The sequence below is a fragment of the Ascaphus truei genome, chromosome 18 (assembly GCF_040206685.1).
Source record: "Ascaphus truei isolate aAscTru1 chromosome 18, aAscTru1.hap1, whole genome shotgun sequence".
In the NCBI taxonomy this organism is placed as follows: Eukaryota; Metazoa; Chordata; class Amphibia; order Anura; family Ascaphidae; genus Ascaphus; species Ascaphus truei.
The window spans coordinates 17,151,642-17,172,763 of record NC_134500.1 but is presented as its reverse complement, the minus strand read 5'-3'; the positions used below and the strand labels follow the sequence as shown (position 1 = coordinate 17,172,763).

Below are 21,122 nucleotides of genomic sequence, written 5' to 3'. Positions count from 1 at the left end.
GAGCAGCTGCCAGTGACAGCAGGAAGAAACAGGTTCATCCTGCAATCGTGTGGGGGTATTTCTCCCTGCTATTAAGCAAGAAACAAGAACACAACACTTTGTTTCCTTTATTATCACTACCAAGCCCAATTTATTTTAGTTTACTTTGAACCAAGACAATTTATTTTTATATTCTTCTCAATGTTTCCCACATTGTATGTGTTGGGTTTATTTCTTCCATCACAGTACCAACCATTCTAGGCTCCAACTACTTGGCCATTTACGTATTGATTTACTAGTGGATTCATAGGTACTTCGAGCGCATGCAACTGGAGGCTTCTTGTACCTCTCCGTCTACCTAGAAGTGACAGACACTTGTGTCTGTTCCTTCCAACTATGATAGAAGGTTCTAATAATGCATTAAAAAAAAAATAGGAATTCCATTTTACATTGCAAAGCCAGTATAACCAACCTCACACTGATGAGACCCAAAAGGTCGAAATAGCTGTCTGTCAGTAGGTTTACTGGCTCTGCACTTTAACCCAGGCTGTACTGAAAAGCTGTGTAATACGGCAGGCATAAGTTTATAGGGGTCCATGTTAAAATGGACATGAAGTAAAAGGTCACAGTGTGCTCATTTGCATGTCACTTCCCAGAATCCCTTGCTGCAGTAGAACCCCTGTATGCTAAGAGATAATGGGGAAAAGCAGGGTGGCAGAGACATGTGACTGTGCTCACAAAGGATATTTAATTATTTTTTTTACAACAAGAAGTCTGAATATATTCTAGCCTTTTTTGAGAATAAGCCTGATGAAACTTTGCTTAATGTTATGGTTGTATGAGTTATGGATACGTACTTTTTTTTTGTCACACGTGTCACAAGAAGCATCCAAAGCTCATAATATTGTGCAGTAAATGACTGTATTTTTGTAGGTGGGTAGATAGAATCTGGAGGTCAAAGCCATGGTTGGTCATAAGTAATTGTTGTTATTGTAGCCTTTATATTCCATCTCTGCAATGACTGCACATCTAATATACTAATAGATTTATCGTTAAATCCATGTAACAGCCATTAAGCGTTAAAGGGACCGGAAGCATAGTTCTCTACAATGGATTCTACACCCATACAGTATTGGAGGAATACAGAAAGATACTTTATGGCAAAATGTACAATGGAGCTTAAGATCATACCTACAAATCGAGCTGACAAAGCAAGTCTTTATAGAAACATGATGTGAAATAAAGCAAATTGCAGTTATATTTAGTATTTAACCTAATAAAATCTGAAATGAGGGGCTTTGCAGTTGAAGACTAAATGACTGATTAGACTGATTATAACGCGATCCGTTACAACGCCAATCCGCTTATAACGCGATGCAAGCGTGGCTCCCAATTTTCGTATTAACGAATACTTTACAACACGATTATTGGTATCTTAAATACTTTATTGTACATTGCATACAATTGTACATTATTTCTAACGAGATCCACTTATAACGCAATGTGATACTTTGGACCCCAAGCACCGCGTTATAAGGGGGTTGAGCTATCTCTCTATCTATCTCTATATATAATGATTTGCTTGCTGGCTAAATAGTAGCTGTGGCTATCTGTTGTTATTCAAATGAGGAGAGGAAATGGAGAAATGAACGTCTCCTGCACTAGGCGTCTAGCTCTTGAGTTCTGTTGCTACCATACACTACAAACCCCCACACAGTTATAAGTTGGTAAGAAAATCTAAAATAGATAACAGCAAAGCTGATTGGTGCTCCGAAAGTTGAATGTCTGGCAGACCTAATGCAGCACTAGCCACAAGGTGTCAAAATGGAGACACTGTTTGGAAGAATGGTGTGTTCATACATGACAATGGAATGTCTAGTCCAAGGTTGTGTACAGAGATTATTTGAGTTGATGCAACAACTCTGGGCACAAGAGATTTCACAATGGCTGTTTTACTTGTCACAGAAGTGATCACCTCATAGTTGCGGGGATCTCTGGTCTAAAATTGTAGCTGACCAGTACGAACCATTAATTCTATGGGGCCTTTCTACTGAGAGTTGCAAATGGCATTTTGGCGTATTGATTGACGGAAATCTCAAATGTCATTGTCTGCACCTACAGTGTATGCACTAACCTTATGTGTCTAAGGCCTCGGCCATGTTGCCTGCTTGCTGGCGGAAGCACGCTGATGCGCGCTCCCGCTCAGCACTGAGCCCCTACAGCCGCAATTAGAGCGGCTTTAGTAGTGGCTCACCTGCGCTTCCGCGTGCTTGCGGAAGCGCAGGTCTTAGGGGAATTTAAAATTCCCCCGCTTGCCGGCGCGACAGGCCGGTCACGTGAGCGGTTCGCCCAATGAGGGTGAACCAGCTCCGTGACGTCACTGGCCCGCCCCCGGCCAGTGACGTGCCCGCCCCCGGCCCGCCCCCTTACCGCGAGCAGGACAAGCAACCGCAAGGCCAGGGAAAGCACCCGCTTTCCCTGAGCCTCAGCGCGCATCAGCACGCCAGCGGTAAGCATGTCCAAGGCCTTAAGCATCAACATTGGTTTTAGCCAAATATTTTGGTGCACAGAAATAGAATGTGCCTGGCACACGGTGTCTATTAAATTGTATCTGTGCTGCCAAAAAAACAAAGTTGAACGTGCGTCAAAATCATACGCCAAGTTGAGTCTGGCGTAAACCCTATAAAGTCTGTTTATATTGATAGCGCAGAATGAAGTTACTATGTATCAACCAAAAATGTATTAGACTCAGCATCGATGTTTCATTATATAGGACAGTCCTCAAGAGCCACAGGACAGCTTTTATGGATATCAGCACTGAGCCACTGATTGAGCCACTGATTGAGCCACTGATTGAGCCACCTGTGCTGAAACAGGGATATCCATAAATGCCGGCCTGTGTGCGGCTCTTCAGCACTTGTTTGGAGACCCCTGATATATGATAACAAAATTTATTTCTGCAGTATGGCTATTTTAAATAATATTACCCTAATAATGTATGTGTACTAATACTGGTTAGAACGAAAGAAAATACACAAAATTCCCTTTTAATTTCAATGGTATCAATCAGATATTCAGCATGACACTAATTGTTGTTCTGTTCGTCATATGTATGCAGTCACATAACGACCTTATATTCACGACGCACATTTTATGAAGGTTGGTACTACAGTTAAGCACTAAAATTGTGACGCATAAAAAAAAATATATGTTCTTGGTATCCGGGCGCCTATATTTTTTGCACTAGAAGTTGTCTACCCTGCGCTATTCCACTATCAACAGATAATCAAACTAAAAAGCTTTAGAAGGTCTTATCCAATGTCCATAACAATAATAAATCACTTCTTTGTACTTCTTTTGAAATTATTTTTAGATACCAAATGGCTGGATAGCCATGATAACCATCAGAGAAATAATTTGATTCTGAAAAAACATGGCATATTTGCAAAAGCCATTCAAATAGAGTTTTTAGCACGAATAGGCGCACCAATAACTCTTTGTTCATCTCACAGAACATTCTACTCTTCTTCCTAAATGTCCTAACCAGTAGCAGACTTATTGCCTCCAACAAGGACATAAGTTCTATGGCCACTCCGGAGATGTGGCGGGTCATTTATCTACTTATGGAAGACGTGATCTTTATAGTTCTGAGGTTTTGGATTAGTGCTTCTAACTGACCAATGGGAACCACGCATTCGTACTTCCCTTAAGGTAATAAAGCCGTCAAAGGCCGAGTGAATCAATCCCACAGAACGTCGAAGCTCTTGAGTATTACAACGCCAAAACATATATTTTAGAACTTGCCCAAAAACATGAATGGTCAGTAAAAGCAAACTGGTATGGACCCTCAGCAATAAACAATGAACCCCCCATTTGGCATTTCGTAATACCTGGTAACTTCATCAGAGTAACACAGTGCAATCCAGTGAGATGTAATACATTTTCAGCTCTGGTTTGCAGTTTAGGGCTGCCTAAGGCTGCGATCTATCTGTAATGCCATAGCGAATCAGTCATTGGTGTGAAGAGGGGTAGACAGCTGAATTTCACAGAAAGTTGTGCAAAGGGTTAATGTTGAGGAGTAGTTATGCCTGAGCAGGCAGATGTAGTGGAGTAAAATACGTCATGATAAGCTTCAGCGCATGCAGCCTCAATTACGCCTGTGGCAGTGTTTGACTTTGCAAAGACAAATTTAGCATTTTTTTTTCCAAGCACAGCCGGATAAAATCTGTTGATACAATGCCTGAACTTTGTTTCTGTTGTGCACATTAATATTACAGAGAGCTTTGTTGGAAGTTAGGTGAAATCCTATGGCGATACGTGAACACCATGTATAAGTCAAAGAAGAGCAGGTGAATTTTGGTGCAGGGTAGAATTACTTCTGGTGGGTTTCTTGCCATGGATAAAATCAACAGGGTCTCTAACAGGTAAAAATTCCATCATTTTTTTTTTTTATTGAACGGATCGTGTGGTAAAGCATACCGAGGGTTACTAGTTTAAAGCACTTTCTAAAAGACCAAAAGAATACTTTTACTTTTTACATTTCCTATGCTGCAAGTTTTAGTTTATTTTTTATTATTGTGGGACTGGTGGAATATAGTGGATACAGTGCATTGATCAAACAGAACACAATATGTTACTGTTTGCTGAAAATTAAGTTTAGCACATCTGGTTTATAACATGATTTACTTTGTTTGTATTAAATGCTGTAATTTTAGAGTACAGTTACATAGTTAAATAGTAGATGAGGTTAAAAAAAAAAACATATGTCCATCGAGTTCAACCTACAGTATGTTAAATTTAGATGACAGATACTTAACCTATATTTGTATTTACAGTATATTGATGCAGAGGCAAAAATAAAACATTGAAACATTATCCAATACAATTAATTCCTTCCTGACTTCAGTAATGGCAATCAGATTTCTCCCTGGATTAACATCCTTCCCATGTTTACTTATTTGGTATATCCCAGTATACTTTTGCTTTCTAAAAAGGTGTCTAACTTTGTCTTAAAGAAATCTATTGTATCTGTCATCACAGTCTCCATGGGTGATGAATTCCACATTGAAACTGCCCTTAATGTAAAGACCCCTTTCCTTTGTTGCTGGTGAAATCTCCTTCCCTCCAACCTTACGGGATGACTCCATGTAATTTGTACTATACTTGGGATGAATAACTCCCTTGAAAGTTCCTTGTATTGACCCTGAATATATTGTAAATAGTTATCACATTCCCTCTTAGATGCTTCTTTACTAAAAAAATCTAATTTATTTACCTAGCTTTTTCTGATATGTCAAACCTACTATCCCCTTTATTAATTTGGTGGGTCTACTCTGTACATGTTCAAGTCTTATGTAGTGGTGCTATGAAATACTCCATATTCAAGGTGTGGAATGCAAATTATCTGGGGATGTAACTGCCCAATCCTTTCTAAATGTAGTTATATTGTGCCTGCTTTGACAGAAGCCTTTCATACGTTGTAACCTAATTTATATGATCCTTCTGGAGAATAACTCTTGAGAGTTTGTCAGTTCATGATGGACTGCAGTAGGTTGCAGGTGCCATGGGTCACGGTTACAGAGTGAAGTGAAAAAATCCTTTGTAGAGCCTTCAAATATTAAAGGGGCTAAAGGGACATGCTAAAGCATTCTACGAATGTCTACAAACCTCCCTACTCCCACTGTCATCTAGTTGCACCTGTACGGAAAAGCAGAGAGTTTTATATAGACACCTTACATTATTTTAGTGTAATGTCATCAGTACATGAGTCATACTAACAAGTCCAACATTCCTTTACTGCAAGTGAACATAATATAAGTCAAGTGTTGACACGTATTCATAGTGTTATCATATCAATGTTGTAAAGAAACACCAAAACAAACGATATATGGCCCATACGGGTTATGAATGAGGAATAAATATCACAATAACATTCCTTGTATAATTAAAAAAAAAAAATTGGCAAACTATATCTTGGCCAAACATCCTGGTTCACCTCTTTTTTTTAAATATTTTTTACCTTACTTACTTTTCTAACTAGAGTGTATTTAATTGAGGGCCTCATGCAGAGAGCATAGAATTTTCAAATTGGCGAATTTCATAAAAAGTAGCTTTTTTGGAGAGTTTTATTCTCCATATGCAGAAAAGTGCGAATTCTGCTATGTTTAACATGGATGCGTGTGGCGAGTTTGAAAGGAACAGATGCGCGCTTCAGAAATGTAAAAAAAAAAAATCGCGGCTTTTTTTTCCCCTTTGCTATAGGCGGCGAGCGCCATCTTATTGCCAATATTTCCTGGCGCGGCTAAAATGAGAAAAACGCGCCATTTCCCTGGCGCGAACAGCCGCTACATGCCGTTCGTACCTCTCTGCATTCGGAGAGTTTTTAAAATGGCGAGATCGCGGTTCTCGCCAGCCGCGAGGCGAGTTTTAACAATAAAAAAAACAAAATGGCGCGTTTTTCGTAACTCGCCATTTTATGCCGGTTTCTGCGCGAAATTGTACAAAAAATGGCGAATTTTAAAATAACGATGCTCTCTGCATGAGGCCCTGAGTTTAATAGAAGATGTTCTACTCTACCTTGTCTCCATTCAGGGGAAGACAAAGAATAAACAAATCAAATAAATAATGGGAGGGGGGATTGGGCGGTGACAGACTTCAATCACTTTTTGTCTATCCAAAACCTTCCAATTTCTTGCAAACATCTATCCCGTTCCCTATAACAAATGCAGTTTTTGACAGGTTCTACTCAATAACGCAACTGATACCCATTCGGAGTAGTTAAACTGAGCCATAACTTCTTTAAAGAACGCTGGAGATAGAGTGTTTAAATATGGTTTCCACTTGGGTATACATTTCCCAGATCTATTAGGGATATCATAAAGTGTATCAAACTTTTCAGTAATCCTGACATGAAAAAGAAAATATTCTAATTGATTGATTGGTACTGGGGGCAATAGCATGTTTAAGGGGCTACTTCTGGGTGACAGATTCTTCACCCCCCCCCCCCCCTTTGTTTTTTACCCAAATCTGACCCCTGTAAATTACTGTAGTTGGTAAACACGTTGAGCTGAAACTTGGGAGGTGTTGGATTTCCTCTGGCTATTCCTGTGTGTTCTGCAAGTGCTTGCAAAGCCATGTCGTCCAAAACAGTTCAGACTTTTTTTTGTGCACAAATATACCCTCTGAAGTCAACAGAAATGTCTAACTGAACGTCTGCATTGGACTATATCAAATGACCCCCTTTAGTATACTGTTTATTTTTTAGTTATATTGCGTTAGCAGGTACAACTGTGAATGCAAAGAACAGTAACTGCATTTGACTCGGTACAACAAGAATGAATAGAGTTCAGTGCCGGAATTATGTAATGACACTATAAAAATTTCATCTTTGAGAAAGTAAAACCTGTTTTATAGTAGGTCAAATATTCTAGGGAACAATTGTATGGATTTCTGCATTAGTGTTGATAGGAATATATTTGGGAAATCAGAAACACCTAGTACAGTAAGTACACAATTTGTTACCCTCTTTAAAAGCTATATATGATAGGGGAGCCGAGAGCCATTAATAGAGGAAATTGAATAGCTGCAGCGTGTAGTAGTTTGTAGGCATAGAGGACGCGGGAAGAAGATAGAGTGTTCACTCTCATCGTCTGCAATAAATTGTAGCGGGACAGTGGCAGATAGCATCCACAGCAAAATTGTGTTTTTGTTTTCTTTAGATTGCGGCATCTTATATTTTCCCTTGTCATATACTGTACAGTAGTGCTTTTTGTCATTGTGGCTGAAAGTGACAAGACGGAACACAGAGCTCTTCAAGAGGCTATTGTGTTGTTTTATGTGGTAAATCGTATAAAAGGATCTTTTTTAATAGCGAATTGTCTAGGAATTTTAGAGATGCTAACCCCATTTGAAGATTTATTTATGTTTTTACGTCCATTCACTTTGACAGCCATTGATAATAGTGAATACATGTACAATCTAGATTTTTGTACAATAATCAGATACAATTGGGATATTTGAGGGTTTCCAGGCAGGCGTTGTTCGCCTTTTATAAGTGAATCAAAGAGTTTTCCCTATGAGAAATCTACATGTTTGCATTATATACTGCAGGGGTGCGCAAACTGGGGGGCGCACCCCCCCCCATGGGGATTCTCTACGGGGGGCGTTGTGCTTACAGAGGCGCTGTGTTCTTCCTGAAGGCATTTAAATAAATGCCGGGGGAGCGGCAAAGGCCTCTGTGAAGTCCCTTACCTTGGCTCAGATGGCTTCTGGAGATGCATCGTCATGGCAATGCGACGTCAAATGACCCTGCGGGGTCACGGATGCTGCGTTGCCATGGCAACGTGACGTCACACGACATCAGAACGTCGGAGCCAAGGTTTGGAGGGGGAGAGCCAGCAGACGGGGGGGGGGCACAGGGGAAAAAGATTGCGCACCCCTGATATCCTGTATCTCTCCTCTATGGTTCTGAACACCCCACCTTTTTCTCGACTGTTTCTTAATGTTTTTTTATATTGCGGTACGAAAAAAGGACGTCTTCGAAGCTGTAAAAAAATAAGCATATCGACCTAAAAAATTGTTTTTGTTTGCTACAGATATAAACTTGATTACATTTTGGATATACTTTTATAAATCCCGTCTTACAATTATAAATCACTTTCATTGTAAGGTTGTCTATAGAATTAAATAGTTAGTAGCACCAATTTCAGAAATTTCCACCAATGAGTAAAATTATAGGTACAGACTTTGTTTTTATACAACACAAGACAAAGAAGCCCCAGCGATACATCCAATATGGCAAATTATTAAATACTATCTGCTATTCTTCTCATAAAGTAAGGGTCATTAGTCAATCCTTTGGCCACAGCATTATAAGCCTGCATACCACGTCAAGGTTAAACCTTTCTGCAGGTCCTACATAACCTGTACATGTTCTCTTTAACTCTCTACTGGAGAAGAAGTCTCACAATAGACTGGTCATTCACAAGTATATATCAGGACCTGCTAGTTAGGGACTGTGTTTGGTTTTTATGCCTTCAATATTTCACCCATGCATTGGTTCAGTATGTTGGTTGCTCTAAAAAATATATACTATGACCAGCAAAAGGTTTAAATGAACCCTTTTCACTGTGAAACCATAAAGTATTCTGCAGTGTCCCACATGGAATGATGTTTGTTAGTTTCAATGCCCCTTTGTTACATTCCCTTTGCTTTCTGAGTCATTTAATCCAGAGGTGCACAAACTTTTCCCTGTGCGTACCCCTGTCTCCTCTCCGGCTCGCAACCCCCCCTCCCCCCCACTCGGGCCCGGTGTGAAATGATGTGCGGGTTACCATGACGACGTGTTGCTGTAGGGTAAGTGTGTTTATAGAGGCCTCGCGTGGTCCCCCGGCATATAATGTAAATGCCTTGGGGGAGAGCGCGAAACCTCTATAACTGCCGCGCCCCCCCCCCTGAAAATCTTGCACCCCCCCAGTTTGCGTACCCCTGTTTTAAGCCATATCCAGTTTTACACCACACCCAAGACACAAGCTAGAGAACATTATTACACAGGTGATTTATTCATGTCAATCTGGATTATATTAAAATAAAATAACAAATATGTGAGGCAGCATTTTAAATCCAATACCATGGATGCTGCTTAACTATTTAAAATCAGCTACTCATGCTAACACTAACCTTTTATTTGTTATTATAGCCATTATTATCAGGGAGAATAAGTAGTGCAGTTGTGTCATTTAAAGTGGGTGAGCCAGGTTCAAATCCCAGTGCCGGCTGGTAATGAATGTGGTCACACAGGTCTACTCTGAGGTCACTATCTCCTGAAGGAGCAGTTCCTTTTACTCGTTTCTTTGCCAAATCTCGGGCCAATAGGAAGTTGTGGCTTCCTATTGGACAGCCATTTAAATCCATTTGAAAAATGAGGAAGTAAGACCAATAACTTCACCAGTGATTATTGTGGGGGCTGGTGGATCCCTGGAGCTACAGATAGTATGGTTGAGCTCGGGAAGAACCAATGAAAAAGTTAGGTTGGATTGCCCCTTTAAACTTAGTATCACGATTCATAGCAGATAAGGAAGCTACAACATGGGCAGTGCACTCTTGGAATTTCCCAATACAGCAAGTCCGTATGGGGTGTCTTTCCACCAGCTGCCTAGCATCCCTTCACCTTAACAGTGTCTGTAGAAGTAGCTTCTCAATAACCTACTACTTGTATATTCATATATACGTTTTGCTAGACATGGTCATGGTATGATCATGGTGAAATCATACTTGTTAACCAAGGCCAATGAAAAGTATCTATTTCATTTTTTTTTTTAAACTTCCATTGGTGTAATTTCCTCCATAGATCATAATTGTATACTCATAATTCACACGCCATCATTTATATTTTGGAATTAGGCTACCCATGCCTTTGTTATGGTTTAAAACACATGTTTTGGAAATGCTGAGAAACTGGGGCAGAGAATACTGTTTTATTTTATGTTTGGTGTTAAATCCTGTATTTTAATATCTGTTTAGAACTCTGGAAAAGTGCTACATGCAGAACTATCTCTATACACTGTAACAGAAGACAATATATTGTCCCCTTTTATCATTAATGTAATGCTTTGACTACTGTTTTCATTACTGTGAATCATATTGTATCAAATCTTGTAATGAAAACATGTCTAATTTGGCAACCACAATCATTTAACTATTAATTACCTGCGAGGCCTGAATGCCTGTGGGTATAGCGCCTGGGGTCACCTGAGGATCTTGCTGTCGGGGTTGGACCCCAAGAAACCACATGAGTTTAGACGCAGGAAAACCAGACAATGGTAGAAAATGACAAGAGCGATATGCTGAGTCACATGAAACCTTCAAATTGATGGGAGTAAATATAGACAAGATAAAACATACAAATAATTTTTCCTTTATTTTTTTACATTTTCTCTGAAATGCAATTAATTGTTTTTTTTGTGTGTGTAACATTATAAATATAATCAAAATACTGTATTAAGTTCAGAATACTCGTTGTGTTGAAGAACTGATTCCATATTGTAACATCATTGTTTAGAAAAAGAATTATGCAACAATTGCATATAACTTCATAACTTGCACATGATAATCTCTCTGGGAGATTTAATCACTTTTAAATTGAATGATGATTACATCAGGAATTGGCAAATGGGTTATGTTCAGCTGATATAAATGTAAACAGAATTATGCGCTTGTGAAACTTGATACCGGTACTGTTTGATTTTTAGATGATGTGATAAAAGTTCAAATGTATTTTGTCAATATGTGGAAACAGGTATTACTGCTTAGAGTATGCCCCAAAATACTTCTAATCTAATAAGAATTCAAGACATGGCCAACATTTTCAGGGCTGCTTGTTATCATAGATTTTTGGTGTATGGTTCGGACTTCATGTACATGAAAAAAATTAATGGATGAGTAAATGTTATGTACATTCTAAGTTGTTATATTTAAAATGTTGTTCTTGGTAATCTACAGTATCATTAAAATGCACACACTTAACTCCAGCAGCTACTTGTTTCCTCACCAATTATTATTTACCAAATGTCTTAATCCATATTCTATAAAAAAAAAATTAAAACTGGACTATGCTGCAAATAGATGCTTGTTAAGTATGGTCACCCATACATCACTGATTAGGTATGCTTGCCAAAGGCTATTTTTTAAACTATGTTCATTAATATGCCACCTCTGGTGTCAAAGGGTAGTGATACATTCCACAAAGCACAGCATAAGCAGCATAATACCCACGTTCATGCAGATTGTGAGTTGGCCTTGTCTATATCTTCTCAAGCATTCTGCTATGGTTCTACACCTGCAGTACAAGTTGCAACACAGCACGGACAAATACTTCCATCTTTCTTCCACTAGTTTGAGGTGCAAATCTGTTATAGAAATAATAATTCACCTTCAAACCCTTCAATTTGATATATCGGTGGATTCGTTCAGAATATATACTTGTAAATTAATGGGTAAAAAATGTGTTCCGCTATATCTGCTCTGTGAGATCTTTAATATTCTGAAGATTACTGCATTTGGCAAGTTATACTTTACTAACATGGAAGTCACTATGATGATGACAGATGGGTCCAGCTATTCTGAAGGAAGACCTAGTGGGTCATATTAACTAGGCAGTCTCCCTAATTTGTAGTTATCATTAAAGTTTAAGCTATATATTTCTTTATTTCAGTTTCGAGTTCACCATGAAGACCACAATCCAGGCTGTGGCATTGTGGGGGAAAAAGGCACCTGCTCACAGTATCACAACCATGATGATGACAGATGATCAGAAAACCATTGTAACTGGGAGTTTGGAAGGACAGATATGCCTTTGGCATCTCTCAGTGGAAATGAAGGTTTGTGTGGCACGACCATTATGAACTAACTTGTATCCAGCCAGTTTCAATGAATGTGACTACTGATAAAGAGCATGCATGAATGTATCAGCTGTAGTTATGACATGTGGAATGGTTTAAATGTATAGGTTTTGTGTTAATGTACAGATTTTGCTAGAGAGAACTGTAGAACTTTTTATTGGTTCAAATGTTTTCTTATAAAAATATGGGGCCTAACATTGAAAAAAACCTTGTTTTGGGCATATTTGTTTAACCACATATAAATCTTTACGGTGGATTGATTCCTTCAGTGTCATACTGTACCTACCTTGTTTTAATTGCTGAAAACAGGAAAGTAATGAACTTCACAATTGTTATGGACAATTGTCCCTGTGACAGGCTGCCGTGCTCGTAGGTCAGAATGTACTCTCACACCACTCCTTTGGAACACAAAATAGCCTTTTATTTCCCGGACTGGGAATACCGGATACAATATATAGTCACACGGTAATGTTAAGGTTACGTTACAAGCATACATTTGCAGACAGTGTTTCCAGGATTTGAATCTCAGCTTTCCTAGCAGGCCTTTATTGTAGGCTGTTAAGTCCTATTATTCCCAGCTGTCTTCGGTCAATCTTTCTGGGAATATGAACTTGTCTCCTTACAGAGTCTGTGGTTTGGAACTCTGCAGGATTGGGGATGGTGGGTAGGGGATAGGAGATAGGTTTGACTCCCATCCATGTGTAGCAAGGAGAATGAACCCCATAATTCTCCGGTGACCCTCCTTTCTTGCTGGTGCAGGACCCACTCACAGGAAGCGACTTCCTTCTTTTTCAACCCTGTTGTAACCAGGAGTTGAGTAGAAATACCCTAGGACAGCGTTTCCCAAACTTTTTTTTCTGTGACCCTGTTATGTTTGAACTTCTCCTTCGTGACCCACTAAAAAATGTATCGCCTATAGGTAAAATAAAACAGTTATGAATGTCCATACAGATTTCATATATTCTCCCAATCCCCTCTATTCTCTCTCTCCCCCCCCCATTCTCTCTCTGACCTGCACAGAAGCACACAGTCACTGACCTACAGACACTCACACAGACAGACCAACACAGACACTGACCATGCACAGACACCCACACAGACACAGCCACTGCTGGCCTGCACAGCCACACAGACAGACACTGATACACACACACACAGACACTGATACACACACACACTCACACACAGCCACTGACACACACGCAGCCACACAGAGACACTGCTACACACACACACACACACACTGATACACACACACTGATACACATGCACACACACACACTCACACACACAGACACTGATACACACACACACATACACTGATACTGATACACACACTAATACACACACACACTGACACACAGACACAGACACTGATACACACACACACAGACACTGATACACGCACACACACACACACACACACAGATACACACACACACACACACACTGATACTGATACACACACAGCCACTGATACACACACACAGCCACTGATACACACACACACACACAGACACTGATACACACACACAGGCACTGATACACACACACACACACAGACACTGACGCACACACACACACACACACACACACACACACACACACACACACACACACACACACACACACACACACACACACACACACACACATACACTGATACACACACACACAGCCACTGATCCACACACACACACACACTCTCCCCTATACACACACAGACACACACAGTGAATTACAGGCAGCGATGGATGTGAGTGACTGGAGGGGGGGGGCGGGGGAGAGAGGAAAGGATGGCGATCCAAGCAGGTGGCTCCACCGCCTCCCCCTGCTCGCCAGCGACTGCACAGCCACCATTGCCCTCCCCCGCGCCCATCTCCCGCACCAACTGACTGGGTGGGAGGCTGGGAGTCGGTGACTTAGACAATGACTGTGTGGGTGGAAGACGGTGACAGTGACTGGGTGGGTGGGAGACGGTGACAGTGACTGGGTGGGTGGGAGATGGTGACAGTGACTGGGTGGGTGGGAGACGGTGACAGTGACTGGGTGGGTGACAGTGACTGGGTGGGTGACAGTGACTGGGAGGGTGGGAGAGGGTGACTGGGTGACAGTGACTGGGTGGGTAGGTGGGTGGGAGAGGGTGACTGGGTGACAGTGACTGGGTGGGTGACAGTGACTGGGTGGGTAGGTGGGTGACAGTGACAGGGTGGGTGACAGTGACTGGGAGGGTGAGAGAGGGTGACTGGGTGACAGTGACTGGGTGGGTAGGTGGGTGGGAGAGGGTGACTGGGTGACAGTGACTGGGTGGGTGACAGTGACTGGGTGGGTGACAGTGACTGGGTGGGTGACAGTGACTGGGTGGGTGACAGTGACTGGGTGACAGTAACTGGGTGGGTGACAGTAACTTGACATTGACAGGGTGGGTGGGTGACAGAGACTGGGTGGGTGACAGTGACAGGGTGGGTGGGTGGGTGACAGTGACAGGGTGGGTGGGTGACAGTGACTGGGTGGGTGACAGTGACTGGGTGGGTGGGAGACAGTTACTGGGTGCGAGAGAGTGACTGGGTGGGAGACAGTTACTGGGTGGGAAAGAGTGACTGGGTGACAGTGACTGGGTGGGTGACAGTGACTGGGTGGGTGACAGTGACTGGGTGGGTGACAGTGACTGGGTGGGGTGACTTACCTTGCCGCCGGACGCTTTCCCCTGCTGCCCCCGATATCCCCGCGGCAGCTGCCCGGGACGGGAGGTGGGCTCGGGAGGAACGCGGGAAGCTGGCCGCGGGGGGAAGAGGGCCGCAGTAGGAGCTGGTACTTCCTCCTCTGTCCCACGTTGGGGGGGAGGGTTGCCCCTGCTTGCCCTGCGCATGCGCGCGGGACCGCAGGGGAATCGCACCAATTTTTTTAACTTGAGAGGGGGGGGGGGGGGGGGGCACCGCGCGGCCAGACTCGCTGCGACCCGGCAATTTTGGTTCCGTGGCCCGGTGCCGGGTCGCGACCCACCATTTGGGAAACGCTGCCCTAGGAGAACCTGACAGTCCGGGTGTGGTCTCCTGATTAGAGATGGGCAAATTATTTTTGTGAATTTGGATCAGCAGTAGATGTCCGGTTCCTTTTGAACCGCGGATTAAAGCGGATCAATGTCAAAAAGGGCGATTCGCGTTTTGCAGAATTTATTATTATCATTATTACCAATACTCTCCGTGGATTCGGCAACTGGTGGACTAATTTGTAGAATTCCAGATTCTTAATAATCCGCCAATGGATTGCTGAAGCCACAGATTGTATAAAAAAAGGCAGATATTGATTAATCAGCACGTATTGAAACCGGCCACGTCCGTTTGCAGATTTTACACCACGAAACGGATTTTACAGGTAAGATCAGGAGACGGATTTCGGCGGATTCGCCCATCTTTACTCCTAATCCTAGCAGAGTGAAGGAATTAACCCTTCAACCTCTCACAGTCCCATTAGGAGGATGCCTGCCAGCTTTGGGATGGCTTTAAAAAGCTGGTCTAGAATTGGATACATACAGTATGTTCGGAATTCAGTTATTTGTGTCTCAGTTTGATCACATGTACTTAATTGAGAATACCAAACCAGTTCATTTGAATTGAGAAGCAGTAATTGAAATGAAGCATAATTGTATGGTTCACAACTCCTAAAGAATTTGTGCAGCTTGATCACAGTATACAGTAGTTGGTTACTAGCGGGTGTGTGTGAAAAATAGCAGTGAGCAAATGTATTTACTGTCTCCCAAGTTCTATATTTTCACTGATTACTGCAAATTACCATTGTCTGATTCAGTGATATGTCTTGGAAACATATTTGCTAAATTAGAACAGCCTAGGTTATTGTGACCATTAAGTACACCTTGTTTGTTTGTTTTTTCAGATTACATCTAAAGCTTTTCTTTTTGGTCACACTGCCTCTGTAACATGCTTGGCAAAGGCAAGGGATTTTGAAAAGCAACCATACATTGTTAGTGGAACAGAAAATGGGTAAGTGCTATAATGTGTTGTTTTCATGTTCTGCATTACATAGACATTAAATTAATGTCATTATGGTCAGGGCCGCCAACAGAGATCATGGGGCCCAGGACAAATGAAAGGAGCAGTCCCCTCCCCCCCCGCAACCCATAGCGCACCTACCACGGAAAAAAAAATTCCGCGTACAACTTTTACGTAACTGTTTTCTTGTTATTGTAATATGGAAAATAAACATTACAATGCAATCTGTTTATTTTAATATTTACAACAAAAGACAAAGATACCCAATGGGACAAAAGGCCTGGGGGGATTCAGTATGGGCCTGGGGGGGTTAATTATGGACCTAAGGGGTAAAGTACAGTGTGGGACTAAAATGAATTACAGTACCTCTCTTCAACCGGTCCGCGGTGGGGGCCTTCGATTGGTCAGCGAGAGGGCTTTCAACTGGCCCGTGGGGGGGGGGAGGCTTCAACCAGCCCGCGTTTCAACTGGCCGGGGGGTGGGGGCTTTCAACCGGCCGAAGGGGGGGCTTCAATTGGCAGGTGGTTGGGCTGGTTTCGGAGGGGAGATGGAAGGCACGTGGGTGGGTGACTGACTGCCTGGGTGGGTGACTGACTGCCTGGGTGGGTAACTGACTGACTGCCTGGGTGGGTGACTGACTGCCTGGGTGAGTGACTGTGCCTGGGTGACTGACTTACTGCCTGGGTGACGGACTGTGTGTGTGGGTGACTGGGTAGGTGACTAACTGACTGCCTGGGTGACAGACTGCCTGGGTGGGTGGGTGACTTAATGACTTCCTAGGTGGGTGGGTGACTGACTGCCTGGGTAGGTGACTGACTGCCTGGGTGGGTGGGTAGGTGACTGACTGCTCGGGTGGGTGACTAACTGCCTGGGTGGGTGGGTGACTGACTGCCTGGGTGGGTGACTGCCTGGGTGGGTGACTGCCTGGGTGGGTGACTGACTGGGTGGGTGACTGACTAGGTGGGTGACTGACTGGGTGGGTTGGCGACTGACTGGGTGGGTGACTAACTGCCTGTGTGTTTGGGTGACTGACTGCCTTGACTGATTGCCTAGGTGGGTGACTGCCTTCACTGGTGCAGGAGGCTGGAGTGAGGGGAGCTTGGTTGGTGAGCGTGTGCTCGCCGCGGCGCAGGCTCGCCATGGCGCTTCCCCTCCATCCTTCGTTGGGAGTGGATCCACAGACATTTGTGGCGCTTCCCCCCCTCCCTGCCCCCCGGGGCTGCTGCCCAGGTGGGAGGTAGGCACGGGGGGAATAAGGTTGACCACAGCACGCTCCCCTCCAGCCCACATTCCCCTCGAGTGCCCATGCGGGTGGGGAGACAGGACCGGGGGGGAGTGAAGAAGGGGTGCAGCAATTGGTGGGGGCAGCCCGCCGAGCGCATGCGCGCCGAGACCTCTGCTCTGCACATGCACACGGGGATCGCTGGCATTTTTTTTTCTTCTGACACTTTTTTTTTTATTACAAGGGCACGGCCGTGCAGGGGGCCCGGGACGCCAACCCCGGCAGACGCCCCCTGTTGGCGGGCCTGATTATGGTACCTCTGCATACTCATAATAATAATAATAATAACTTTATTTATATTAAGCTTTTCTCTTAATGGATCTCATAGCGCTTCACAGTTACATAAAGAGAAAAAGCAGAAAACATTTAAGGTAATACAGTAAAACAGATCAAACACAACTAAAGATACAATACAGGATGGGACAGTACTGTAACTATTAAATGCCGGAAAGATTGTGGTTCATTAATTAAATGCCAGCGTAGCTAAAAGCTCGGGCCCAAAGGAAGTCACAGAGATTCTGGGAATTTTAGGAGTCCTTCATCTGCAGATCGCAGTGAGCGAATGGGAGTGTAGGGAACTAAAAGCTCTTTCAGATAGGTGGGACCTTGGTCAGGTAGTGCTATAAATGTGAACAAGCCAGTCTTTAAATAAATTCACCATGTCTCTTAAATAGACCGTATTTTGGTTCTTTCTTACACACAGTACTTGCATAGAAGCTGTCTCAAAATGTTCTTGTAGAGAAGTGCAAACCTGTTCTAGTTCCCTCCGCAAAAGTTCTGCGCTTATTTAAAGAAAGTTACGAAAAGTAGGAGTGAAGGATATTTGTTTATTCACAGATTTAAAATGGGTACTTCTCAATTTATGTATGTCAATATTTGCCACATTTCTCCAAATCTCTATATTCACCAGTTTCCTCAACATTAATCTTGAAACATTTGTGAAGGTTGGTTTCAAGGTGCTCTCCAAAAAAGATATTCACAGATCTTGGGTGAAGTTCAATGTCTGAGCGTTTTTTTCCCCCACCAGAATTCACCAAGTGTGAAAATGTGTGCAATGGTTTTGCCTAACTTTATTAGCTAGAGGAAGAAAAAAAAAGACTAAATCCAGAGACCTGACACCCACCCGTGCCCACCAACCAAGCAAGCTCTCAATGCATCTAACCCATAACCTGACCATAATGTTCCCACCCTGCCCACCAACCAAGCAAACTTTCAATGCATCTAACCCATAACCTGACCATAATGTTCCCACCCTGCCCACCAACCAAGCAAACTTTCAATGCATCTAACCCATAACCTGACCATAATGTTCCCACCCTGCCCACCACAAATACACATTAATAATGACTCTATGGCCATCACATGAAATGTTCCATATGTAACCCCACCATTGTTTTACCAATTAATGTAAACCACCCTGGATAATGGTGCTATATAAATGGTGTTATAAATAAAAAGCACTATTTTATAAGGGACTGTGTTGTTTTATTTGAGAATAACAGTTTGGGGGCCCTAATCATTATGTTATGAAGTTGTCTTCCAGTTGCTCTAAAAGATTTCTGCGTCATTTCAAGGAAGCTGAGATTTTCCTGAGCAAGGCGACAACTTTATAGAATATTCACCAGGGTTCCCGATCTTATTGTTTCATTCTATAGTACACACAATGCTTATGTGCTGTATTTCACAAAGAACAACGCATTGTTAATTTAGCAATACAATACATCAATTTGTACATGACACTTTTTGTGTTATCTAATTAAATACATCTATAGTTTCAAATAAAAAAGCAGTTCTTGCTAAATATATATTTTGTTCATGTTTATTTTTTAAAGCTGCAGACCAAGCAAAATCCTACATGTGTTTTTTTTTTTTTAAATAAATCAGTTCTGTACTATGAGAAAATACTTGGAGCATTTTCTTTTTAAATCAACCCTAAATTAAATTTTTAATGTATTATAATGTAACAAGCATTTTTGTATTTATAGCAACCATTTACAAAGTCACATCCCCTTCCTTTTCTGAAACAGGCTCTGGCACACCCCTTTTGAGCCCTGCCCTCTCTCTAGCAGTGCACCAATTGTATCTAGTGACTGCTTGGTCACATGATCTTCCCCACAGAACTTTGCATCTTTGGTCACCTTCTGCTGCACTGACAGCCATTTAGTGAATCCCCGAGCCGAATTTTCACCGATCGATCAGCAACTTAGCTAATTATTTTTCATTGTTTGGATTGTATTCATGCACATATTAAAGGGAAAAATAGAGAATTTAAAAAAAATCCAGCAGCTTGGACGGCTGCTTTAATAAGTATTGTAAGTATTCCATTGCCTGTTAGTATACTGTACATACCTATACTTAAAATTGAATCTGTATAAAACAAAGATATGTATATACCTTTAGCTACTTACCTGTATGCACACATGCAAATGAACAAGGTTTTAGTGATAAATTCTGTTAGTCAGAATACACTTTAGTAAAACATTTTCTGAGTGAATGCTTTGTATGTAATCTGAAATTGCTTGGTAATATAATACAGTGTTAAAAAAACCAAAAAACAAGCCAAATGACAGTAAATTTAAAATGTGAGGAATAACATCATATTTTTAAAATAATGTTGGTCACAAAATCCTGATCTTGAATTTTATTACTACATTGGTACACAGCCAAATTAGGGTTTGATAAAATACAATGGTCCTCTTGGTGGCACTGTTTAATCTTAAAACTAGATTGCTGCCTTGGAAGAATACTGGTGGAGCAGAAGATGCAAAATGTGTAGTTGAGGTTCTGTGAAATGACCCATTTTCAACAGGATGCAGTTCAGAAGAATGATAGTTCTGGTGACACATTGATGGACCATAATGGCAGTATACGTACAATTTGTTTTAGACCAGGCATGGCCTTAAAGTTAGGTTGGACGCTAGGCAGCAGGGTGTAATTACCAAAACAAAAGGGAACGGATTCTGTATGCCTTCCCTTCTTAATGACCACAACATTTTCTTCATCAGTAATCTGGGACAAAAAGCCACAGAAATGATCAGCGGGCACTTAAATACAGGACTGAAGAAGAAAAAAAAAAATCGGTGTCACAAAATGATCCCAACTAATTGACTGGAAATGACAAAGAATAATATGAGGTTATGTTTTGCAGGGAGATGTGTGTGTGGAATGTTACCAACGGCCTCTGCATTGAGAGTGCAAAGCTTCCATACATGCACACTGCAATCTGTGTAAGTATCATAGAATTGTCTCACCTGTTTGCTATTTCAAAGGTTATACAGAAACGTTGACCCTTCAGTCATATTGCAACTAAAATGTTACTTTGATCAGCGCCCCCTTTTAAGTAATGAGGCATTGGAGTACGAGTAATTAAATTTAAATGTATGACCCAGAAGCCTCAAATGGTTGATACTAGCATATTTTAGACTGTGACAGTTATGGGGTACAATGAGAGGG

At 42.0% G+C, this 21,122-nt stretch overlaps 1 protein-coding gene across 2 annotated transcripts in view; it reads left to right on the top strand.

Annotated features, from left to right (window-relative positions):
* Positions 1–21,122, top strand: part of WDR72 (WD repeat domain 72) — a 131,787-nt gene that overhangs the window by 8,383 nt on the left and 102,282 nt on the right. The window contains exons 1-4 of one of the 2 annotated variants that reach the window (XM_075575718.1): positions 4,220–4,403; positions 12,191–12,356; positions 16,272–16,378; positions 20,818–20,896. In XM_075575718.1, the coding sequence (XP_075431833.1) occupies positions 4,375–4,403; positions 12,191–12,356; positions 16,272–16,378; positions 20,818–20,896 (381 nt within the window). In that variant the 5' untranslated portion in view covers positions 4,220–4,374. Of the gene's footprint in view, positions 1–4,219; positions 4,404–12,190; positions 12,357–16,271; positions 16,379–20,817; positions 20,897–21,122 lie in introns of those variants that run through there. The other variant, XM_075575719.1, reaches the window with a different exon arrangement.